This window comes from Chrysochloris asiatica, unplaced genomic scaffold, assembly GCF_000296735.1.
Source record: "Chrysochloris asiatica unplaced genomic scaffold, ChrAsi1.0 scaffold00130, whole genome shotgun sequence".
NCBI lineage: Eukaryota > Metazoa > Chordata > Mammalia > Afrosoricida > Chrysochloridae > Chrysochloris > Chrysochloris asiatica.
This window is the reverse complement of record NW_006408648.1, coordinates 8,185,464-8,212,339: the sequence shown is the minus strand read 5'-3', so window position 1 is coordinate 8,212,339 and position 26,876 is coordinate 8,185,464. Positions and strand designations below refer to the sequence as shown.

General features: G+C 37.5%; 1 protein-coding gene across 1 annotated transcript in view; it reads right to left on the bottom strand.

The window, feature by feature from the left end:
• Positions 1 to 26,876, bottom strand: part of PAK2 (p21 protein (Cdc42/Rac)-activated kinase 2) — a 108,494-nt gene that overhangs the window by 10,191 nt on the left and 71,427 nt on the right. Inside the window, exons 3-13 of the mRNA XM_006869397.1 lie at positions 23,573 to 23,673; positions 23,052 to 23,199; positions 19,894 to 19,925; positions 19,009 to 19,116; positions 17,517 to 17,649; positions 15,291 to 15,354; positions 13,640 to 13,688; positions 12,886 to 12,998; positions 10,752 to 10,869; positions 7,566 to 7,665; positions 4,953 to 5,149 (exon numbers count right to left, since the gene is read on the bottom strand). Coding sequence (XP_006869459.1) covers positions 4,953 to 5,149; positions 7,566 to 7,665; positions 10,752 to 10,869; positions 12,886 to 12,998; positions 13,640 to 13,688; positions 15,291 to 15,354; positions 17,517 to 17,649; positions 19,009 to 19,116; positions 19,894 to 19,925; positions 23,052 to 23,199; positions 23,573 to 23,673 — 1,163 coding nt within the window. The remainder of the gene's footprint in view (positions 1 to 4,952; positions 5,150 to 7,565; positions 7,666 to 10,751; positions 10,870 to 12,885; positions 12,999 to 13,639; positions 13,689 to 15,290; positions 15,355 to 17,516; positions 17,650 to 19,008; positions 19,117 to 19,893; positions 19,926 to 23,051; positions 23,200 to 23,572; positions 23,674 to 26,876) is intronic.

Genomic DNA, 26,876 nt, shown 5'->3' with positions numbered 1-26,876 from the left:
CACCACTCGTCTGTCAGTTTGTCGTACTATGGTGGCTTGCGTGTTGCTGTTGTTCTGGCAGCTATGCCATAGGTATTTTAATTACCAGCAGGGTCACCCACGGTGGACAAGTTTCAGCTAAGCTTCCAGACAAAGATAGACTAGAAGGACAGAATGGACTACTTTAAAATATTTAGTCACTGAAAAACCTTATGAATAGCAGTGGAACACTGTCAGCACCAGAATAATGAATATTAAAACATGATCAGGAGCACCAGAATATTGTCAGATACAGTGCCCAACGATGAGCCAGCCCCTAAGGTTGGATGGCACTCAAAATGCAACTGGGGAAGAGCTAGCTGCCTCCTCAAAGTAGAGCTGACAGTGAAGATATGAATGAAGTAAAGCCTTCAGGACCTTCATTTGCTAATGGGGCACAACTCATAAGGAGGAAAAACCGCTGTAAACATCCATTAATAATTGGAACATGGAATGTATAAGCATGAATCTAAGAAAATTGGAAATTGGTAAAAATGAAATGGAATGCATTTGTTAGCTGAAATGGACTGGTATCGGTCATTTTGAATCTGACAACCACATGGCTTACTATGCCAGGAATGGCTTCACAATTATCAACAAAAAGAACGTTTCAAGATTCATCTTGAAATACAAACTATGATAGGATAATATCGATACACATATAGGGAAGACCAGTTAATATCATTATTATACAAATTTACCCACCAACCACTAAAGCCAGTGATGATGAAATTGAAGAATTCTACCAACTTCTTCAGTCTGAAATTGATAAACATGCAATCAAGATGAATTGAGAATTACTGATGATTAGAAAACAAAGGTTGGAAACAAACAGGAAAATATGGCCTTGGTGATAGAAAAGATGCTGGAGATCACATGATAGAATTTTGCAAGACCAATAACTTCTGCATTGTAAGTAACTTTTTAAAAATATCATAAAAGACAACTGTAGGCATTGACCTTACCAGATGGAATACACAGAAATCAATTTGATGGCATCTGTGGGAAGAGATGGTGGAAAAAGCTCCATAATCATCAGCCAAAAGAACAAGGGCTGGAGCAGAGTGTGGAACAGACCATCAATTGCTCATATGCAAGTTCAGGCTGAAATTGAAGAAAATTAAAACAAGTGTACAAGAGTCAAAATATGACCTTGAATAGATGCTACCTGAATTTAGAGATCATCTCAAGAACAGATTTGATGGATTAGACACTAAAAATTGATGATCAGAAGCGATGTGGGATGACATCAAGAATATGATACAGGAAGAAAGCAAAAGGTCATGAAGATGACAAGAGAGAAGGAAAAGACCAAAATGGATGTCAAAAGAGTCTCTGAAACTTGTTCTCCAGCGTAGAGATGCTAAAGCAAATAGAAGAACTCAGGAGGTACAAGTACTGAACAGAAAATTTCAAAGGTCAGCTCAAGAAGTCAAAGCCAAATATAATGAAATGTGCAAAGACCTAAGAGTTAGAAAACCAATAGGAAAGAACACACTCAGCATTTTTCAAGCTGAAGAAAAATTTCAAGCCTCCTTTTGCGGTACTGAAGGATTCTACGTGCAAAATACTGAATAATGCAAAGGGCATGAAAAGGAAATGGAAAGGATACACAGAGTCACTGTACCAAAAAGAAATGGTCGATGTTCAACCGTTTCAATAGTCAGCATATGATCAAGAGCCAATGATCCTGAAGGAAGAAGTCCCAGGTGTATTGAAGGCATTGGCAAAGAACAAGGCACTAGGAATAGATGCAATACAAACTGAAATCTTTCAAAAAACGGATGCAGCACTGGAGGCACTCACTCATATATACCAAAAAATTTGGAAGACAATTACCTGGCCAACTGACTGGAAGAGATCCATATTTGTGCCCATTCCAAAGAGAGGTGACACAACAGAATGCAGAAATCAAAGGACAATCATAGGCAATCACTGATATGCCATGTGAGTAAAGTTTTACTAAAGATTAATACAAAAATAGCTGCAACCATATATTGACAGAGAAATTCCAAGGCTTAAGCCAGATTCAGAAGAGAAATGAGGGATATCACTGCTAATGTTAGAGGGATCTTGGCTGAAAGCAGAGAATACCAGAAAGATATTTACCTGTGCTTTATTGACTATGCAAGTCTCCGAATGTGTGGATCATGACAAGCTATGGACAACATTGTGGAGAACGAATATTCCAGAACACTTAATTGTACTCAAGAGGAACCTGTACATAGACCAAGAGGCAATTGTTCAAACAGAACAAGGGTACACTGAATGGTTTAAAATTAGGAAATGTGTGCATCAGGGTTGTATTCTTTCACCACACTTCCTCAATCTGTATGATATACCACATAATCTGAGAAGTTGGAAAATGTGGCATCAGGATTGGAGTAAGACTCATTAACAGCCTGCGATATGCAGATGATACAACCTTGCTTGCTGAAAGCAAAGAGGACTTAAAATACTTACTGATGAAGATCAAAGACCACAGCCTTTGGTATGGGTTGTAAAGTAATAAAAAATCCTCACCACTAGACCAATAAACAACATGTATATACATGGAGAAAAGACTGAAGTTGTCAAAGACTTCATTTTGCTCCGATCAACTATTAACATTCATGGAAGTAGCAGTCAAGAAATCAAATGATATATTGTATTAGGCAAATATGCTGTACAAGACCTCTTTAAAGTATTTAAGAGCAAAGATGTCAGTTTGAGGGCTAAGGTGTGCCTAACCCAAGCCATGTTATTTTCACTAACCTCACCTACATGTCAAAGTTGGACAATAAATGAGGAAGACCACAGAAGAATTAATGCATTTGAACTATGGTACTGTAGAAGAATATTCAAAGTACCATGGACTACACCAAAAGAACAAATGAATCTGTGTTGGAAGTAACACAGCTAGAATGCTCCCTGGATGACCAGACCTCGTCTCTCATACGTTGGATATGTATCTGAAGGGACCGGTCCCTGGAAAAGGGTATCATATTTGGTAAAGTGGAGGGTCGGAGAAGAAGAGGAAGACCCCCAATGAGATTGACTGGCACAATGGCAGCAGCAATGGCTCAGGTGTAGCAGTGATTGTTAAGACTGGCCCACGACCAGGCAGTATTTCGTTCTGTTGTACATAGGGTCTCTATAAGTCGGTACTGAATCAATGGTACCTAACAATACCAAGAAGTCTGGCTTTCATCTTCAGGTGATGATGACCCAACTCTTGTATGATAAAAACATCAGGAAAATCAGTCTTCCCCAAAGATTAAGTTGATTAAATCAGAGTTTTCCTTTTTGGCTATTTAGAAACTTGAAGTCATAATATGGAACTTAAGAACTTTATGTTCATAATTCAAGTATAACACTGGAGTTACTTTGCTACTTTTCCCTCTTTGAACCCCTGCAATGTATTAATTCCAGACTGGAGCAGTTGTCCTTCCCACTCAGTGAAGTGTCTATCTTGATCTTTCTGCCTTCGGGTTTACAGCTTTTTAATAAATGATCTCTGGCTTGGTGTAAAATCATGGCACATTAGTACACATTTAGTTTGACATCTTTCATTAGTTCTTCTATAGATTGGTAGTCAGTGTTTTTGATCTTTTCTTTCAGAGCACTAAAGCCCAAAGGGTATTTAATGATCATGCAGAGCAATACAATCAGCCACAGGAAAGGAAAAGAAAGCGCCAGTATCTTTTCTTTGCAACTGTGTCTCATCAGTTATTTCAATGTTTCTTGAAGGTGTGTCTGTTGTACTTGTTTGACTAAAGGGCCATGAGAGGCTTCTTAGGAAGCAAGTTAAGTCTTATAGGAGGTCTTTTAAGCCTCATTCTCCATATGGTTTTGATCTTGCTTCCTTTAATCCTCCTTTGTCTCCATTTTTCTTCCCCTGGAATCTGTTTCTCTCCTTTCTCTCTCTCTCTCTCTTTTTTTTTTTTGCTTTCTATCCTTGTTTATCATGATCATATTTTATCTTCAAAGTGGCCTAAGTATTGTGCCAAACTGCCTATAGAGGAGTCCAGTGATTTCATTCCCTCCCAATCTGAAGACCAGCTTCAAGGGTTTCTCAACGCACTCTTCATAGCCGTGTTTGCCTGACTTGTGCTTCTTGGCCATATCCAACTGGGCCTAGGCCCACTGAGAGACTGGGTAGGCCAAGTGAGCAGAGGGTGGGAGTGGGGTCCTCTTGATGTGAGTGGTGTGAGCCCCCTTTGGAAAAGCTACGTTTAGTATTTTGGGAGAACTGCCAATTTTTTCCCAAAATGGCTGCATCATTTAAAACTCCCATCAGCAATGTATTAGGATTCTAATTTCTGTACATTCTCACCAATATTTGTTATTGTTCGTTTTTTGAACTCTAGCCATTCTAGTGAGTACGCAGTGGTATCTTCTTGTGGTTTTGTTCTGCATTTCTCAAACAGCCAATGATGTTGAGTCATATATGATAGATAAAATGAGGAGGAGAACAAACAAACATGCCCAAACCCTCCAAATTCAGCTGCTGGAATATTTAATTATTCAAAATAGACTGGCTTCATGTATATCTCAGGACTATCACTGCTTTGTTTAAATATGGACTTTAACAATACAGAACATTTATTAGCTTTCTCAGAGATGATGGTCTCATTTTTCTATTCTCTTAGGGCACGGAGGCCAAAATACAATGTTGATAACCTGATATGTATGTCTAGGACCCTTTATTTCTATAGAAAAGTCAGTAAATTTTTACTTGCATGCAAAATTAGAAACAGTACAGCCTACTAAAATTCCCTAAACCCTTTACTTGACATACTCAACTCAGTAACCAGAAGCAAATGATTTTAGCAAAGTGAGGACAGAAAATGGGTCTTACCAGCTTTGTATCCTAAATCCTTGGCTAGTGATTGGCACAAGCAGGTTCTAAAATGTTTTCCCTTAATATTAGGCTGGTGTAGAATCAATCTTACCCGCAAGGGATTTTCATTGAGGTATGGAGGTTCTCCTTCTACCATCTCAATAGCCATAATACCCAGAGACCAAATGTCCACTTTAGGGCCATAAGCTTTCCGTGTAACCACCTCTGGTGCCATCCAGTAAGGCGTCCCAACCATGGTACTTCGCTTGCTTTGCTCAGGAGTGATCTGAGCACAGAAACCAAAGTCAGCTATAAGACAAAAGAAATCGTCTCGATTAATGGACCACTTTGTCAAAAGAGCTCACTTAAAATGACAGAATTTAGCCATATTTTAATTACTCAACTTCTGGCTTTTAAAATACTTTACTAATAAAACAAACAATATTAGGTTTTAAATATCCTGATGATGTTACAGTCTCTCACTTATTAATTTTTACTTCTCACAAGTAGGGTGAAAATTATCAGAAGACCTATTTTTCTAAAGTTTATTATTTTACATAATAAACAATAATAAAATTGAAAGAGTTCCAAAAGAAAATGTCACCAAAATTACCTAAATGAAGTGAAACAGCAAAAGTCAGGAAATGGAAGCTACTTATGAATAAAATAAAGAAGCTAGAATCACTAAGCATCCACTTGGCAGCAAGCCTAGGAAAAGGCTGTATTTAACTGTGATACAGCTACAGAGTCCTAGGTGCACTGACCTACTCCAGCTACCTCAATCTACAGTGGGGAGCAGAGTGTCTAATGGAGGACCCAACAAGAATGCAATGGAAAAGTCAGGATTACAATTTGCAACTTTTGCTTCTCCTGTTTAACCCATTCTATCCCATAGGTAACACAGTTAACCTTTAGGTTTGTATTCTTTAGACTGTCTATTATACATTTACTTATGATGCACAAATAATGCCCAAGAACGGTTTGGTTTATTTTGCCTAAATAGAATGTTTAGTGAACTATCCTTTAAAAAATGAATTTATCTTTAGAAATATTTCAATATTAGTATACTGATCTACCTCAAGTTTATAACTAAAAGATATTACAGGATGTAAAACATCATAATTTAACAAACTATTCGCTCACTAAAGGAGCCCTGGTGGTGCAGTGGGCTAGGTGCTAAACTGCTAACAGCAAAGTTGGCAGTTCAAACCCACCAGCTGTTACTTGGCAGAAAAATGAGGCTTTCTGCTTCTGTAAATATTTACAGCATCGGAACCCTATAAAGAGTTGCTCTGAGTCAGAAGTGACTTGATAGCAATGGCTTCAGTTTTTTTTTGGTTATTCCCCATTTATTACTTACAGCGAAAACAAGCAAGCACTGTTCTCAGGACCTTATATAAAAACGAACATATCTAATGCTCATGATTACCCCAGGAAATGTAAACACACATTATTATTTCCATTTTATGATTGCCTAAAACAGAGGCAAATACATTTTAAAATAACAGATGACTGACGTAATAAATGATAAAGCCAGGTCAAACAGATATCCCCCAAAGTTAAATTCAATTCATTTGTTTCTATTATAAATGTATGAGAATGTGCATCCCCAACTTACACACTACAATTACTTTAAGATGTGGCACTGCAGGATAAAAATGGACTTACACAAGGTCAGTTGTTCAAACCCACCAGCCACTCCTCGGAAATGCTCCCAATGGCACCTTAATAACAGCAATTTTATATTTTGACTACCTAAAAGGATTCCTGGTGTGGCACTGTAGGATCAGCACTGGACTTTGCACAGCAGTGCAAACCCACCAGGTGCTCCTTGGAAACCTTATACAAGGTCGCTATGAGTCGGAACCGACTCTATGGCATACAATAGCAACAACAAGAAAAAGAACCTCTATCACTTGTCTTGTGGAACCTCAGAACAGATGAGAGTGCAGTGTGTCTTTGGACCTGGAGTTCTTGTGTGGAGAAACTCCAAGACCCAAGGGATGATTGATGACAACACACATGGAGCTACCAAGGGACAACAAGCCCATATATGGTGAAAAGAGAGACGGACCTTCCCCTAGACTCAACAGAGACACAGTTTTCACCTAGAGCTGGTGCCTTGAATTTGGACTTCTAGCCTGAAAGAATAAATCTGACTGCTTAGCCATCCACTTGTGGTTTTTCTGTTACAGCAACACTAGATAACAGAAGACTGTTAGAGAAAGTGGTTTATGTGAGAGATTTTTTCCCTAGTCATTTCTGAGGTCAAGGTAGATAGCCCTCCCCCCTGATTAGGCTATGGCCTATAGAATCAAAAGAATGCTGAAGAACAGGATGAAAACATCTAGTCAGACAGGCAGCAGAGACACATTGATCGCTAAAAAATAGCATCATCATTGGGATCATCTCAGGCACTACTTCTCAACATTTCACATTTTTAATCCTCAAAAAATTCTGAGATAGGTACTTGTTATTTCCTTTTCTTGCACATGAGGAAACAGACACAAAGAAATCAACTTACCCAAAATTACTCAGTAAGCAGCGGCAGTTTTGGTAGTTAAACCCAGGCTGTTCATCCTAAGAGTCCATGTTCTTTACTACTACATTCACTCTCCCTCCATACATTATAGCAGGAAACATTAACAGCAGATTGGTTTCATTTCAGTAAACAAAAGGCAGGAAATTATAAGATAAACGTATTATTTGTTCATCTGCTACTCACTAAGTTTAACCGATCCTTCCATCCCCAAAAGCACATTGTCACTTTTGATGTCTCTGTGGATCACTTGATTAGCATGTAAAAACTCCAGTGCCTGTAAACACTGAACAGAAGAAAACACCTATCAGTGAAATAGATCCTGGAAAGTCCAGGTAGGTTCATACTAAATATTTATAGCCTGAAGAAGGCACTCTAATACATATACCTGTTTAAAAAACCTACCTTATTTGTAAAGTTAGGAACTTAAGATGCCGCTTTATCCTCTGACCTTACCCAGATAAATCACTGGAATTACAGTACAACATTGTTAAAGCAAATTTAAAGACTGGGATAGGGGAAGAGGTATGACAGCCTTTTGAGACTCACTGCTTCAGAAACAGGATGACTTATTCATATTATGGAGTCCTGGTGTGGCACTGTAGGATACAGTGTGGTGGTGGTTATGTGCCGTGGAGTCGGCTCCAACTCACAAGCAACGCTGCACAGGGTTTTTGAGGCTGTAAATCTTTACGGGAGAAGAAAGCCTCATTTTTCTCCCAAGGAACAGCTGGTAGTTTTGAACTTCTGACCTTGAGATCAGGAGGCCAACTTATACTGGATTGCTAGCTAATCGCTAGATCAGCAGTTCAAACTTACCAGCCTCTCTTAGAAAGTCCTATACATGGTCACTATGAGTGAGAAACCACTTGATGGCACTTAACAACATTCATATTATGAATATGCAATTTTCCCAAATTCGACTATCTCAAAAGTTGGTTTGAACTGCAAGGTCGGTGGTTCAACCTCACCAGTTGCTCCTTGGAAACCCTATACAGGGTTGCTATGGGTCGGAATCGACTCGATAGCACTTAACAACAACAATGCTGCAATATATAAAGTCTAAATTCAAATGAGCCTATGACCTACTCGTATCTCTGCCACGGATTAATTAAAACCCTACGAATATCAGTCTTCAGTGCTATTATTTTAAAAATGACCAGTGGATCTATATATAATTTCTACACACTTTCAGCATTTTATAAACACAAACAAGCTCTTTGAAATAATTTCAATGATAAAGTATAAGCTTATTATCGAATGATAATAATAATCTGAATTTGAGATAATCAGAAATCTAATTAATTCAAACTATGGGGGGAATGTATAAGATGCTGGGTGGCCTGTTTCTACTCAGCTGGTTATCATTGTGATGAAAGACAATCTTTTCTAATCTGTGGTGGGGGCTGTATGCCACTGAGTCATTTCCGACTCATAGCGACCCTTTATGTTGTTGTTAAGTGCTTTTGAGTTGGTTCTGACCCGTAGCATGATCCTGTATAGGATTTCTGAGGAGCAGTTGGTGAGCCTGAACCACCGACCTTGTGGTTCAAACCAACTTTGCAGTTCAGTGCACTAACCGACAGTACGACATTATATAAAGTTGGTCACCAATGACCACAAAATTACTTTCATCTTATGCTGCATTTCAGAAAGCCCTGAGTTAAAATGTAAGAATGAAGATGAGATTTTTTTTTTTTTATGTGTTTGCCCAAATGAATTCAAATATCAACTGTATGTGTGAATCACAAATTTGGAAAAAGTTAATTGAGCTTTTATTTCTTAATCTTATCAGAGTAGATCAAATAGTCTATCTTTTATAACTAGAAATCTCATTCAAAATACTCAAGGAAAAAAGTTAGATACACTGCATGGCCACATTGTTTCACAGATGTTTAAGCAGATTTATGAAAAATACAATCCCCCCCAAATACCTTTTTTTTCCTCTTTAAAGTTAAAAAAGGAGCTCTGGTAGCGTAGTGGTTATGAATTGGGCTGCGAACCACAAAGTCAGCAGTTTGAAACTCCAGCTGTTCCGCGGGAGAAAGAGGAGGCTTTCTGCTCCCATAAAGATTTACAGCCTCGGAAACCTTGTACAGGATCGCTATGAGTCAGAACCGATTCCACGGCACATAACGACAACAATGTTAAAAAAAACTTACTTTGCCCGCTATGTGCTCCGTGACATTCAGGGCTGTATTTGCAGTAAAGGTAAATCCCCATGTACACATAGCCTCTGTCAGATCTGTATACATTGTGGGTATGCTCCTAGTTTCCCTCCCACACCTGTCCAGTCTGTGTGTCTATCCATGCATCACTGTTACTACGGGACTGTGTCTATAATAGTATTGACCTCTGTTGCCTTAAACTCCTACACAGAAAAACACTTACAAATCAGTAAAAACAATTTATCAAAAATGGTCTGCTGCATGGAAGAAAACCAAAGGTAATGTAATCAGAGAAATTCTCAAATCATGATTAATCTTGATGTTGATTACAAAAACATAATTAGAAAAGCAAAGTAATAATAAATTCTTATTCAGTTTATGTCAGCTTTTAAGTGACCAAGAATTGTTTGTCATGGGATATTGTGATTAAGGTTTTGTGGCAGCTTGGTTGGGTCAGGATACTCAGTGGTTCACTAGTTAAGATGTAGTTATCACCTCACTGCCAAGATGTGATCTAATATGATGCAATCATCTCCAGGATGAGGTCTGATGTCACCAGCTCTGCCCTTATTCCTGGAAGTGGTTTTGGAATTAGATAATGAGGAGAGGCTGAAAGAGTCCTAAACTACCTAATAGTAAAAGCTTAGATTGTCAAGAAGAGACTGTTGGAATTATGGGTGCCAAAGGTGTTCTAATGAGGGCTCAGAAGAGGTGAGAACAGCAACACTGGAGATAGCACAGGAGATGAGAAGCAGTGGCAGAGAAATTGCAGCAGAAGAACCAGGCAACAGACACAAGGTGGCACAGAAGCCAACCCACAAAGTGAGAGGCTTTCTGGCAGTGAGGTGTCTATGGGCACTTGTTGGTGAAGTTAGGCTCACTGATCCACTGATAGAAAAAGCTGAGTACCTTCTGGCCAAGGCTTACATGGTCGAGTGGGGTGCCTGGACCTAGATGCCAAAAGGAGACAAGGACTTTCCCCAGAGCCAACAGAGAGAAGAAAGCCTTCCCCTAGAGCCAGTATTCTGAATTTGGACTTGTGCCTTCCTAAGCTGTGAGAGCATACATTTCTGTTTGTTGACAGTATCCATTGTGGTATTTCTGTTAGAGCAGTACCAGAGAACTAGGACAGATATAATATTCATAACTATTACTCCAGCTAACCCGCATCATCACAACTTTATCAGAAAGGGAGTACACCTACCTCTCTGCACACAGCAGCAATCTGTGCTTCATCCATGCAGGTTTCTGTTACGACATCAGTAAGGGACCCACCAGCCAGGTACTCCATTACCACAAACAATTCATCTCCTACCAGGTAACTAAAAATAGAACACACAAAATACATTCACAGTTCTACTTCTGCTAAATACAGGGTACTCTTTGTTATAGAACTTCACTACCAATGAGCCCTGGTGGCATAGCAGGCTATGTGTTGGGCTGCTAATTGTAAGGTCAGCAGTTCAAATCTACCAGATGCTCTGCAGAAGAATGAGGAAGCTTTCTGCTCCCATAAAGATTTAGTCTCAGAATCCTTATATAGGGTGGCTATGAGTTGGAATTGACTCGATGAAAATGGGTGGTATCTTTGGTAAAAGTCACCAAAATTAGTATTACTGAAGGTTAATAAAGTCAACAAAATTAAAGGACAAGTTTTTTTTTTTAAATGGGAAGCACATGCTATATATAGTGAGACCCCACTTACCAGCAGACATGGTAAAACAACAGACCTCAGGATGAATCAAATGGCTGACAAAAAGCTCTAGGCCACTGCTGATGAAGATACTGGGTCAGGTACCCTGAGCTTAGAGAACATTTACATAGCATTCCAACAGTCCTGTTGCCTGATCATTTAGATGATCAGTAGAAGACTGGAACCAGCTAAGTAGAAGTTGGAAGAATTCCAATACTAGGCACCTTAATAATGAAACTGGTACTTGAAAGCTAGGATGAAAACAGGAAAGCTGCTATCTAACAGTAAAAAAAATAATTGATAATCACTATGATCATCCCAAATCATTTAAAAAGTTAAATTATGCCCACAATTTAAATTTGGGTATTTTACATAAATTGTTTCACTTAAAACAGCCCCATAAAGTAGGCAGTTCTAGTATTGTTTTACAGACGATAGAGGGATTAGTTTGGAGAAGTTAAATAACTCATCTAAGGTCATGTAGCTCTTAAGTGACAGAACCAGAATCTGAAGCCAAGTATGAAGGATTCCAAATCCTAGGCCGATGGCTTCATCTTAACTATCAAATGTACTAACTTAAAATCTGTTTTAAAAAGCAGCAAAAGATCAATTTTAGTGTAAGTCTTTAAGTACTCAAGATAATTTAATTCTATCAACATGATCCCCATAAATAAAAATATTTATTTTTCCATTTTAAACAAATTTAAATATGGAAAAGAGAAAATCACACATAGTCCTCTCTCTGCAATGTAACTGCTGTTGCTGTGACTCATAGCAACCCTGTACAGGGCTCCCGAGGCTATATATCTTTATGGAGCAGAAAGCCTGATCTTTCTCATGTGGAATGGCTTGTGGATTCAAACCACTGACTTTACAGTTAACACATAACCCACTACACATTCTCATGTGCATTTATGTTCTCTTTTTCTTTCACTCATGAGATTACTTTAAAAAGGAACACTGTTGTAATAATATACATAGTTTTCTATTCTACCTTTTATTCTATTTAATAGCAAGTCCTAAGTTATATGAGGTTTTAATATACGTATACTATTTGCCCATGAAGGATTGTATTTGAAATAAAACACTGATTTAACATCTTAAACTCCATGTGGCCAGTCACCTCTCTCAAGTCAAGACAGGTCATTTAATCACAATCAACAATTCCTTGACCTTTCTACTTCTGATCATTTATAGCAAATATAAGTGCCGGCAGCAGTTGTTGTGAAGTGCTGTTGAGTCAATTCCGACTCACTGTGACCCTATATAGGGTTTCCAAGGAGCTCGCTCTGTAGACATCCTTTGTTTCTCGTCTCTCATCTGCCAAATGATATGCAGGCAGAAAAAGGAACTGCTAACACTGTAATGAAAGCGCCCTGGTAGTGTAGTGGATTATGCAAGGTCAGTAGTTTGAAGGCAAGGCTTTCTGTTCCTATAAAGATTTACAACCTTGGAATCCCTATAATGGGTTGCTATGAGATGGAATCAACTTGGTGGCACACAACTACCAACCATACTGCAGTGTGCTATTTTATCTCTCCTTCAGACTTACAGCTTAGAATTGATACTTTGTTCTAGTTTTTTAGCAGTTAACCCCACAAAACCATGAAACCCAAGTTTACATTTTGGAAATATTCATATTTACCTGTCTAAGAAGTTAACTATGTTGGGATTCTTTAATTCTTTCATTACCAGAATCTCATTAATGATCAACTCCTTCTTGGGCTGTTTCTGTAAATTTATCTGTTTGATAGCAACCTGCAATGAAAAAAGAATTATTAAAAATTCAGAACACGTTTTCTAATTCCTTTAGAAAACGATATATACTAATCAGTTAATAATTTAATTACGGTATATGTGGCATATTATGGACTCCTGATGTGGTGCTGTAAGATCAGCACTGGACTGCGAAACACAAGGTCAGCAGTTCAAATCCACCAGTTGCTCCTTGGAAACCCTAAACAGGGTTGTTGAGTTGGAGTCAACTCAATGGCACTTAACAACAACATATCATATTAAACAATGAGACTATAATTCATAGACAGTACACTTTAACTTCCACAGTGCCTATTCTTTGTACTACATAACGTCTAAATACTTTTAGATTTATCTTGAAATTAATTAATCAACCTAAGGTCAGTCCAGTGCCAGGAATTAATCCTCTTACCATTCCAAACTGGTAAAAGGAATTTTTGCATTTAATTATGAAACGAAACTCAATTTCACGTTTGTCCTCCCCCTTAATGAAAGAAGAGTTATAAAACTATACAAAGCATTTCTTAAAGAATATTCAACTTTAAAAAAAAAAAGATGTTTATTATTTGCAGTTTTATCTGGTTCTCTTATACTAAAAACTAACGGTTACACTAAGAAATAGGAAAAATACGGAAAAAGGTTACCTCCTGTCCCAGTGCCACATCAGTAGCAGTGAAAACTGTACCAGAAGCCCTAGGAGGAAAAAGAGAGACAAACGGATTTAAGGTTTCCATAATATCACTATTGTTTATCACATCTAAAGTTTGCACTTACTACTAAAGAATTAAAGAATAATTAAAACTTAAAAAAAAAGAGAAAGGCAATCCTTGTGGCCAAAACATGTTATAAAATTGTCATAAATATTTCATAAATAATAAAAAGGTATAAAGGGAAATATAATATGTACTCAAATATCCACTTCTCAGCTTAGGAATAAAACATTATAACTGTATTTGAAGGTGCCTGTGTGCCCTTTCTGATGGCATTAACCCTCTTCCCAAAGGTAACTTGTCCTTGATCTTTCATCCATTGCTCTGTACACTAATTATACAGAACATAGGTATTATTCCTAAAGAACATCCTGAGCATCATTTTTAATGTCATATAAATGGTTTCATAGGTGTGTATTTTTCTGCAATTTGCTTTTTAATTCAGCATTGCATTTGTGATGATATTCACATGGATAAGTGTTATTCTTGTTTATTTACTATTGTATGAATATGTAAAAATTTATCCATTATCACGCTCATGAATATGAAGATCATTTTCAATTATTTAAATAAAAAAAAAAAATCAATGATGCAAAAGAATTTATTTTTAACAAAGAAATTCTTAAGGATGCTTTCAAAAAAGGTTTAAGATCTTTTTTCAAATTCACAGAACTCTCTTCAGAGACTAATGTTAAAAAATTCAAAATTTTAACTGTCCTTGTCATGGATTGAACTATATTCCTCCTACCCCTAAAATATGTGTCAACTTGGCTAGGCCATGATTCCTAGTATTATGAGGTTGTCTTCTATTTTGTGATCTGATATAACTATCCCTAATTCTGTGATGTGTATGTCCATGAGGCAGTATCAGTGTGAGGTGTGACTAAAGTCAAACTTTTTATCTTACAAGATATAAAGAGATAGAGAAGTGAGCAGAGGTGGAGGGATCTGACTACCATCAAGAAAGAAGAGCCAGGAGGAGAGGGTGTCTGTTGGATCTGGAGTTTCTACACTGAAAACCTCTTAGGGCTAGGCAAAGACTGATGCCAAGACACATAGGGATCTTCAAGGAATGCCGGATCCAATGGCAGTGAAAGGAGATGAGGACCTTCTAAAGCTGGTGCCCTGAATTTGGACTTCTGGCCTCCCCTAAACTGGGAGGTATTTCTGTCATAGCAGCACTAGATAACTCAGACTCAAGCAAGCAAGCCAAAAAAAAAGAAAAAGTTCAATTAGAATAATTTAAAAAATAAAACCCCAACGGATTACTGGAAAAAAGCCAGAGGATCAGCAGAATTAAAGATCAAGATTCAGTGATACAATTAGACTATATTTTCATTAAATATAATCTAGCAGTATACTGTCTTTGAAAAATATTTGGTAGGCAATTTTCCTTTCCAAGAATAAAACTAACTAGTGCAGTTTTTTTTAACAGTATCTAGAAATAACTGCATAATTATTAAATTATACAATCCCCAATGCTGTATTACTATGTTATTTAAATTATCAAGGTCAGTAGGCCACAGAGAAATGTGGTACATCTAGAAGTATTAAATATTGTGGTAATGCAGTCACAAATACTTACCCTTGCCCAATTTTTTCATATCTTGTATACTTTTTCTTGGGGTCACCTATGCTGACAATAGTTCCTGTTTTAAATAACAAAAAAAAATTGGATGCTCAACTAAGTATTTTGAAATTATAAATTTTTATATTACTATTTCTTTTCATAAACTCCACCTGTGTTAGAGCAGTGCTTTTTCAGGCGTAATATTTTTTAAAAATATATTTGAAACAAAATATAACATTTACTATCAGAGATAATATATGAAAAATATCCAAATGAATGATAAACCCTAAATGGTTTTTCCTACTCTTCAAGTATATCCTATATGTTTTCATATTTCACAAACCACTTATTACTGTAAAGATTACTAAAACACAAACGAATCCCACATCTATTTTAGGAGAGTCGATTAAGTCAAGGATAAGTTTTAATATTAGGACTCTAGACATAAAGTCATTGCAATTTACTTTCAATGAATTAGCCATTGAAAACTCTGTAATGCACAGTTCTATCCGGACACACATGGGACTCACTACAAGTGAGAATTAACTGAAAGGCAACTAGTGTGTTGTTAAAGTAATGTTGAATCAGTTTTGACTTATAGTGACCCTGTAAATGGATAGTCCAAGGAGTGGCTGGTAGGTTTGAACAGCTGAGTGCTAATCAAATACCAGAGTAAAAGCAGTTTATATCTGAAAGCAATGAAAAACAAGAGCAAATAAATGCAGAACATGGAAAAGTTCTAAACAATTAATCAATAAAGTGTCTTTCCTTGCTCCCTCTAGGTTAGTGTTCTTTATCTTCAAACTAAAGTTGCAGTATCCTCTCCCTGAAATTATGTACATTATTTCCAATGCTGGATGGAGGCCAAAGATGACAGATTAAAAGGGAGAAGAGAGAAATAATTCTCTCCGGAACAGATTTTATGCCTACACACTTATCTACACATGAATATCGCTGTTTCATTATTTAGGAATATTTTAACTCTTCTTTTGAGAAGCTATAAACCAATCCAAACCAAGCCCAGTGCTGCTGAGTTGATTCTAACTCACAGTGACCAAATGTATTGCCAATGAGTCAATTCTGACCCATAGCAACCCTATACAGGATTTCCGAGACAATAAATCTTTACAGGAGTAGACAGCCTCATCATTTTCCTGAAGAGTGGCAGTTGGGTTTGAGCTGTTAACATTGCCGTTAGCGGCACAATATATAACTCAAAGTGCGACCAGGACTCCTTAAAGTGACACTATTGTTGTTAATTGATTCCAATTCATAACAACCTTGTATAAGGTTTTCAAGGAGTAGCTGGTGGGTATGAACTGCTGACCTGTGGTTAGTAGCCCAATGTTTATCCTACAGTACGACACAAGGATTCCACAGTGACCCTATGATGGTGGTTATGTGCTGTGAAATTGGTCCTGATTCACATCAACTCTGTATAACAGGGTTTCCAAGGCTATAAATCTTTGGGAGAAGAAAGACTCATCTTTCTCCTGTGGAGTGGCTGGTAGATTCAAACTGTTGACTTTGTGGTTAGCAGACCAACTCATAACCCACTAGCAACCCTGTGTTGTTGTTAAGTGCCATCGAGTCGGTTTTGACTCATAGTAACCCAAGCTTCCAAGGAGCAACGAGTGAGTTTGAACTGCCAACCTTGTAATTCAAACCGATCTTGTGCTCTAATGTTTATCCTACAGCGCCACACCAAGATGCCACAGCAACCCTGTAAGCAGGCATGTTGTTGATTTAAGTGCTGTTTAGTCGACTGCAGCCCATAGTGACCCGGTATACGGTTTCCGAAGAGCAGCTGGTGAAATGGAACTGCCGACCTTGTGGTTCAAAATGACTTTGCAGTCCAGTGAATTAATCCAGCACCGCAACAGGATTCCATAGGCAGGCACAAATATATACAAATCTCTTCTTTTAATAATTTCAACGACTGTTCTCAGTGGAAAAGTATGGCTCCCACAGATAACTAATCCCTGCAGAGACATGCTCATTAGCCAACACATGCTATCTTTCAAATGGAGCACTGAACAAGCAAAGAAGAGCATCATTTTGAGTTCACTAGATTTTAGTTGAAGTAATGGTTCCTATAAAAGATCAACTTACTATTACTATTTTAACAATTTATTCTTTGTGTATTAAGCCAACACATATAGTATGAATCAAAATCTATTTGGGCCAAATGTTGTAAGAGCTGCTGACACTTTACAAATGCACAAAATGTAGTAAACATACTTAATTTCTCTGTAATCTCTTCGTCTGACATCTTGGTCTTCTTTTTTTGTTTGTCTGAAGACTTGGCACCACTGTCAACACTGGAATCACCAACTGGTGCAGGAATAGGGTCAATGACAGAGCGTGTATAAATCTGCAGAAAGAGTTGAGGGAAAACATTTAAAGATATGCTTACTGGGAAATTACTTACTGAGTTCTTTGATTTCTTAAACCAAACTTAGTTGTGTTGACACTGTTTTACAGAAGTAGAATATTTTTGGACTATAAAAGATCTGTAACTAAGAAGAATAAATATGAAGCACTTTCCCTTCAGTACATCATACAGTACAATATGGTAACAATGTAGCAAAAAGTTTAAAAATCACTTTTATACTACATAAGAGAAATTCGTTTCCATACAAATATCTTGTCTACCATTTCATTTTCAGTCAGGCTACAGGGTAAAGACGAGAGAGAGCCCTCTGTCTTTAAATCACAATCCAGTGCAGTCCTCAAAGTCTTAGTTGTCAGCCATGCTGCCATTGCCTCACACTCCACAGCACAGAACCCGCCAGGTACTGGACTAGTGCTAGTGCAGGGGAAAGGACGGGACTTGCACGAGTTCCTCTCCTCTGCATCCATCTATGGTCAGGATTGCTAAACATCTCCCACAGCTGTTTAGGAATTTCACTCTCATCAGCCTCTTGAATGATAATCAAGGCTCTGAGAGAAATGTAAAATGTAAAACATCGTTTGGGTAAACGACAAGATCCAAGTGTTAGATATAATAGCTAGTTGCACTGAGGTAAACAGAGAAAGCAAGAAAAATGGATGAACTTTCAGGAAGAGAAGGTGTAACGTAGAAGAAACAATTTTCCATAAGAACCTATTTGATTCCTACTTTTACAAAAAATTTTTTTTTCAGTCTTGAAAGCTTTTTTTAAGAAAAAAAAAAAAACTTTTTAAAATTACGAATTGGGTGAAGATTTACAGAGTATATCAATAGTTTTACATTCAACAATTCATACAAATTTTGTTCTATCTCATTCATTGCAATCCTTTCAATGTAACATCATTTTCCCCACTTCCTCCTTGTGTTTTTCTTCTTCCATTTCTCCTTTTTTCCTAACCCCTCTCAATTCTGTCCTTAGGTACATGCTGCCTTTTTGATCTTAAGTGGTTGATTATTCTAAGGAATGCATACCTTCCTAGTGTTACTGTTACCATTACAGAATTGTTCATTATTCGAAAATTGAGCAATGGGGTAAATTCAGTTCTAGACCTGAAGGGTGACTAATAGCCATACTAATAATCTCAGGATTCCACCAAAAAACTAATTTTTGATGAGAGGTCTAGAAGTAAAGATCTCCTAAGTAAATTTCATGATACAAAAATATTTTAAGTCTGGGGGATTAAAAAAGATAATCATTAGAAATAATCTAATGTCAAATATAGTTGACAACTTTCAAACACACACGCACAAATACAGCCAATTCACTGATGACATACTCACTGATTTCGTATGATCTGGCCGTGGGGCAATAACAGGAGGAGCAGCCTCTTCATCATCATCGTCTTCCTCTGCTACTGCTGCAGATGTGTCTGAAACCTTTGTATTCAGCTACATTTATCATATGATCAAAGTAAGGAAGACAAGTTAAATAAAAGTAAAATAGTAAGTTAAAATACGCTAGCTATTTATTAAGCATACTAGAGAAAATGGATTTAACAGCTCATTCCAACATGGCAAATCCTCACTAGATTTAATCTAATTATTTTAAAAGTAAAGCCTATCTTATATAAGAGTTATGGTAAAATAAATTATTAAATGCCAGATACATGCTAGTTAGAGATTTCATATGTTGTCTCATTCAATCCTTATACAACTCTAGAAGACCGTTTCCTTCTGATAAGTATAAAACATGACTTTTTCCAGAAGGCTACTGGACTCACAGGATACTCTAGAGATGGTTTCAGACAACTTTGAAAACTGGTAACTTTCCACTGTCCAGCGTGTTTCTGTCATCCACACTCAATAGAATGGTACCAGAAGGAAGATGGGGAAGGAAGAATAGGAACATGCTATCAAGTTCTTTGTACATACCTTAAGTAGCTAAATTGCTTTCAAGTCATTATATATTTTAGTTAAAGTATCTTTATCAAAGTAACAGATACGGCTTTTTCAACTAATCAAGCTATTAGCTAAATACACAGAGACTTAAAAATGTTCATGGAAAATGGAATTAATTATAATGGAATTTTTCTATGAACTTGTTGAAGCCTCCCTTGCATACTAAGTAATTACTAATTTCTAATGGCTACAATTTATTTTAGGGAGTAACAAAAACAGAAGTTTAGGGAAACTTAAATCAAAATCTACAAGAACACATTAACTTACTGCTGGTGCTCCGGAGGGGAAACCATCTTTCTCTGAATACGAAACAGAAAATAATACTTAAATTAATTTAAGAAATAAAGCTACTTCTATATAACCAAAGAAAAGCAAAGCAGAGCAAATAAAATTGTTCTTAGACTGATTTCATTTTTTCTTTAAGTTTTTATTGTGAACTGAGTGATAGTTTACATAGGAGAGCATCAGCTATACATTCACCCTACCGTATTTTGTTTCATTGCAATGATTATAATTCCCTCCATGCATCATCAAACAATCAAAAGGTACACCGCCCCCGCAAGCCTGATCCCTGGTTGTCAGCACACAGCCCCTTCTCCCTCCCTGAGTCCAGAGTCCCCAGTGGTTCCATTTCTTCACGTCATCATTTCTGCCTCCATCTCTGGTGTCACTAATTATCTGGATAGGGTTCCGCACTCCACTCTTCTCACTTGATGGTCCTAGGGACCGCCGCTCCTGGACTGCAAAATCAACCACTCCCCTCCTTTTGTATAAAACATTTACCTTTACATTTCTGACCCTCACAGTCAGTCCTGGTAGAAATTATTCACTATTGAACCACAAGAGTCTTATTCTCATCTCCTTTCACCAGCCCCATCAGACAAGTTGGAAACCACTCAGTGGAGATTCCACCTTCCCCCGCACCCTCTGAAACTAGGCTCCCTCTTGAAAGCTTGTAAGCCAGTCATTTCGTGCCTTTGTAGCTCCCCTGCTCCCCATTTTGGGTAGCCAATGCCTAAGTTGCCAATCCCTATCAACCTTAAGTACCGAAGGGGTGGGAATGATCCTCGCTGTAAAGATTTGTTCCCTCTTTTGAGCTACTACATCCATAAGTATAGGTCAAGTTCATCTAATTTTAACGGATTACTCTTTTTTTTCCTCTAATCGAGTTCTGATCATCCAGCCATTGAAGCCAGGTCAAATGGGTACTGTCTGCAAGTATGGGTGTTCTTCTGCATCTCCCCTCACTTCATATCAGCTGGACACTTCACTTCCCACTCTAATCCTCTGTGGCCATATCCCTGTCCCCAGGTCTCTCCATACTGCTGGGCAACCAGGTCTCAACCCAAGTTGACAGGAGTCTATTGAATGTGGTCGCACTTAGCTCACAACTTCATTGCTGTTTTTCCCCTAGTTTTCCTTATCAGTAGACCAGCGTCAGCAGCATATGTCTGCTCATGCTTGAGTCTCAGTCTTGGAAGGGTTTGTCCTGAGGGGACCCAACCACTTGCCTTGATGTCTCCTGAGTGAGCAACTTGCTTGTTCTTGTAGTAATCAGTCAACTGCCTATATTGTTCTATATTTTTCCTGTCGGTCTTTCTTTTAAGAAGTATCTTCTGTTCTTCTAGCCGCTCCAGGCTGGTCTGCTTGTCCTTTTAAGTGGGAATTTCCCACTTCAGAAGATTCTAGATGGGGTTCAGGATTCCACCTATGGTCTTACGCAATGCAGAGGCTCCAAAGAAAGCCTCCTTCACCGGGGCAAGTTATAGTCCCAGTTTAGGTATTCTAATCAGTTATACGCAGAAGACAGACTTACAAGTTTTGTATGGTGGTGTATCTGTCTATTCCTTTATCTCCCCCTCAAATATAGACTGCTTATTTCATTTTAAGTAAAATTAAGTCTTGAGAAAAATGATTATATCAGTGTTCAATCAAGAATAATTTATACAAGACCAAGGGCTATGGATCTCTGTAAATTTACTAAAAATCATTGAAGGAAACACTTAAAATGGGTGAATTTTACGGCATGAAAATTATACCTTTTTTAAAAAGCACCTGTCAATCTGTAGGTATTAAAACATAACAGAAGTTTATTCATAAAAATACATTCTCCAAAAAAAACTGTCTATTAAGGAATGTAAAGCATTAAAAAATGGCAACTACAAAATAAAAATTTCTCACATAAATTTTGGTCAAGAAAAAAGCAAATCCTTAAAGGCAGTTGTTAAATGCCATTGAATAGGTACCGAGGAGTGGCAGCTGGTGGTCTGAACCACCAAAATTGTGGTTAGTAGTCCAGTGTTTATCTTATAGCGCCACATCAGGATGACTAAATGCTAAAATATAAAGAACAAGTTTTGTTTTGTTTTAAAATGTCCAGGGACTTTAATACATATACTGGATGAAAAACACCAAAACCTAATTTCTGCCAGGTCCATTCCAATTCACAGCAACCCTAAAAGACTAAGCAGGACTACCCCACACACACAGGGTTACCAAGGCTGCACTCTGTATGGAAGCTGACTACCACATCTTTCTCGCAGGGAGGACCTGATGGGTTTTAACTGTTGCTCTTTTGGCTAGCAGCCAAATGCTTCACCACTGGCAAAGGGGCTCCTGATTAATGAAAATAATTTATTTCTTAGACAAATACTAATTTAAAAAAGCCTTACCAATTTCTGCAGACTTCCTATTTGACACAGAAATCCCAGAGAAAAGTTTCATCTTAAGAGTGTACCAGACTAACTAAAGGATTGTGTTTTTCAATCTACCCAGCAAGGAAGAAAGGCCTGGTAATCTGCATCCATAAGGATTACAGCTAAGAACCCTTGTGGAACAATCTACTCTGTAAAACACACAGTCACCACAAATCAAAATGGACTTGATAGCAATACATTCAGCTTGGGTTTGGTAACGTCTAGACTTTATTTCTGGTCCTGACTAGATTAAAAAAAAAAAAAAAAAATCAATTATGAGGTATAACTCTCTTTAGGTTCTACTACTTACTTGATACATTTATATATTTGATGCGCTTCAATTTTTAAATGGACGTAAACATTTTCTATTTCAAAGTCTTTATGTAGTAAAACACCCTCGTTCCTGTCTAACAATCTATTTATACTATTATAAGACAGAATTCTTTCCTTCTGTCTCTAGAAGTCACTCAAATGCAACAGGGAGATAGGAAGGGAATCAAAGGTCAAAACATTTATGAACTTCACTATTTGCAAAACTAGGAAGTTAGTATAATCCCCAGATTTTAAATTATGCACAAGAGCTAGCTCCCAATCCTTTTACAAATGGGACATGCAGGGGAAAACAAAAGGCGCAGTTTAGCTTTCTAGAAATAACCTTTCTATCTAGAAGCACCTCACAACTCTGGAATGTCATTCTAATCACCCTTTCACCATTATCTGATGGCTTACCAGGAGGAGTAAAGCTCAGGTATTTCTGCTTCACTGTGTTGGAGTCGTAGAACTTTAAGACGTCCAGCACAGCCTGAGGATTCTTCTTTTGCTCTAGTTTAGTGATATTGGAGGTCTGTAGTAATCGAGCCCACTGTTCTGGCATGCCCTAAGAAAAAGATATGCAGAAACTAGTATTTGTTTGTTTTTTAATTGTTCTGATAAAATCAATTTCCACAGATAAATGACCAAATACAAAAGAAAAATCAATGCATACAATTTTAAGCTTAATTAAATCCTAAAAGGTTTTTTTCCCTAAAGGCTATTTTGCATAATTATAATGAATAGGCTCAGATTCCCTAAGAAAAAAAAGTATATTAAACCTTAGATTCACTAAGAAAAAATACACATCCAACCACATTTCATAAAAAAAGCAGGAAGAAGGATTCAATCAACATATAAATAGAAAAGGTAACTTCAAAGTCAGTAAAAAAGGGGAAGGTTTGAGAACTCACAAATGAGCCCCAATTAGGTAAACTTACAGTGAATTCTCCAGTAACAGCATCAAAGCCAACATGGATGGTGTGCTCAAAATCAGATGGAGGAGAAATTTCTGGCCTTTCCTTTTCTTTCTTCTTACTTCCTAGAGAATATTTTTTTAAAAGTCAGCCTATTCAAATAACATTAAACCAGACATAAAGGTACTCATAAACGGATTAGAAACAAAGTTATTTTTGAAAAGAGATTTCATCTAAAAATGCTGGCTGATAGGAAATTAGCTAAGCCTATGAGGTACAGAAGTTCTACACCAAGTTAGGGAAGGACAAGGAACTACACAGCATCCCATTTTTTTTAAAAAAAGCCTCAGAAATCCTATACAGGGTCACTATGTTTCAGAATCAACTCTAAAGAAAAAAAAAATTTTTTTTTTAATTGCTCTAACATTTTCATCCAGAGAGTAAAGTTTACATTGCTGTTGAGCTGTTTAGGATTCATAGTGACTCTATGTACCCAAGAATAAAATATTGCCCAATCTTGTGCCATCCTCACACTCATTGCTGTGTGAAACCATTGTTGTAGCCACAGTATCAATTTATCTTGTTGAGGGTTTTCCTCTTTTTTGCTGATGCTTACACTTTATGAAGCATGATGTCTTTCTCCAAAGACTGGTCCCTCTTGATAACATGTCCAAAGAGCCTTAAGACATGATGAGGAAGTACTTAGTGGCTAACTGAAAGGTCTTTATGGTTTTCTCTTTTCTTGATTTGCTATGAAAGTGTATCAGTATTCCTTGAGGTTATCTATAATTTATTAATTTCTTCTCCAGTTTAAAGTAGTCTGTTTCATTGCAAAATCTATTAGACTTCCTTGTCATTTAGAAGTTTTGTAACTACAATTTTTCCTCTTTCTGCTTTGTAGTTGTCTTCATTATAAATTGGTATCTATGGTTCCCTATTTCAGTCTTGTAGGTTTGTTTAACTTTGGATATTTCTATATCTGGAAATGTTATAACAAAATGTGCAAAGACCTGGAGTTAGAAAACCAAAAGGGAAGAACATGCTCAGTATTCCTCAAGCTGAGGGAACTGAAATAAAAAATGAAGTCTTGACTTGCAATTTTGAAGGATTCTATGGGCAAAATAGAAAATGATGCACAAAGCATCAAAAGAAGATGGAAGGAATAGACAAAGTCACTGTATCAAAAAAGAAAGGGTTGATGTTGAGCCATTTTAAGAAGTAGCATATGATCAAGAGCCAATGATCCTGTAGGAACAAAGTCCAAGTTGCAGTGAAGGCATTGGCAAAGAACAAGCCTCTGAGAATTGATGGAATACAAATAGAAATCTTTCAACAAACTGATGAAACACTGAAGGCACTCACTCATCTATGCCAAAAATCTGGAAGAGAGCTACCTGGCCAACCGATTGGAAGAAAACCTTATTCATGCCCATTCCAAAGAGAGGTGACACAACAAAATGCAGAAATCACCAACAATATCATTAATATTCCATGCAAAGTAAAATTCTGAAGATTATTTAAAAACAATTGCAACAGGACACTGACAGGGAACTGCCAGAAGTTCAAGCCAGATTCAGACAAGGACACGGAACAAAAGGTACATTGCTGACATTAGACGGATCTTGGCTGAAAGCCGAGAACACCGGAAAGATAGTTACCTTTGCTTTACTGACTATGCAAAAGCTTTTCACTGTGTGGATCATGCCAATTTAGGGATAACATTGCAAATAACTGGTATCCTGGAACACTTAATTGTGATCATGAGGAACCTGTACATAGACCAAGAGGCAGCTGTTTGAACAGAATAAGGAGGCACTGAATGATCTAAAATGAAGGAAGGTATGCACCAAGGTTATATCCTTTCACCATACTTATTCAACCTGCCATCTGAAGAAATCATCTGAGAAGATGAAGAAGAATGTGCCAACAACCTGCAATACACAGATGACACAACTGTGCTTGCTGAAAGCGAAGACTTTAAAATGCTTAAATGAAGCATTTCTACAGCTTTCTGTATGAGTTAAACCTCAATGTAAAGAATACACAGATCCTCGCTGATGGAACAATAAATAACATCAGGATAAATGAAGAAAAGATTGACGTCAAGGATTTAATTTTGCTTGAATCCACCATCAACATTCATGGAAGCAGCAGTCAAGAAATTGAATGACATATATTGTATTGGGCAAATCTATTACAGAAGGCCTTTTAAAAGTATTCAAGGGCCAGGGTGGAGGTGCAGTGAAGTTCGCCGTCAGCCATACCACAGAATACCAGACAAAACAAACCAGGAAAGAGCTCCAAAACTCAGAACCACATAGCTAGGAATATTTTAAAAGTTTGAAGGCTTATAGCTACTGGAACTTGAAGCTGAAGTAAGAAATTGCATACTTTTGAATCTGCCGGGCTTGGAGTCCCAGAGCTGACATCTTGGGGGAGACCAAGAGGGGGAGCAGAAACAGCATGGAAAAACACCATGGGAAACTTGAAGCAAAAGTGGACAATACACTTTCTCGGTTTTGCTTTGTTCTGATTCCTTTTTTTTTTTGGTATCTGGTCATTGGCCTCCCCCACTGTTTGTGCACCTCCATTCTGGTGATTAGAGGGGGTGCCTGAGCGAGTGGACGCTCCCCACCCCCACCAATGGTGGATTCTTCTGCCATGCATGCACACAGATACTCAGCCAAAGAGCAGGCCCTGAATTTTTTTTTTTTTAAATACGGGAAAAGCCAGGACAAGGTTGTATAGAGGTAAAGAGAGTTTAAAAACAAAACAGGCCAAAAATTAAATTAAAGCCTGAGGTATAGCATAACAACCAACACTGGCATCTTGAAATCTCTCAGGCATCTTTGAAAGCAAGAAGCTGAAGACAGGACATTAATTAAAATCATACTCATATTTTATTGTTGTTAAGTGCCATTGAGTTGGTTCCGACCCATAGCGACCCTATCTATACAGGGTTTCCGAGGCTATAAATCTTTACAGGAGCAGAAAGCCTCATCGTTCTCCTGTGGAGCAGCTGGTAGTTTGGAACTGCTGACCTTAAGGTTAGCAGCCCAATTCGTAACCACTACGATACCAGAGCTCCTTATTCATATTACGTTACAGAATTTAAAAAAAAAAATTTTTTTTTTTCCTTCTCTCCCTCCTCTCCCTGTTCTGTGATTACAGACTGCAGGATTCAGTCTAGTTTTGTTTTTGTTTTGGATTCTTTTTTTTTTTTTGGTAGTGCTGTTTTATCATCCTCCTTCTACCTTTGGAGGACTCTTTCTCTCCCTATATTAGCCAAGAAGAGTCAGCAACTGTTGCCATATAGCCAAGCTACATA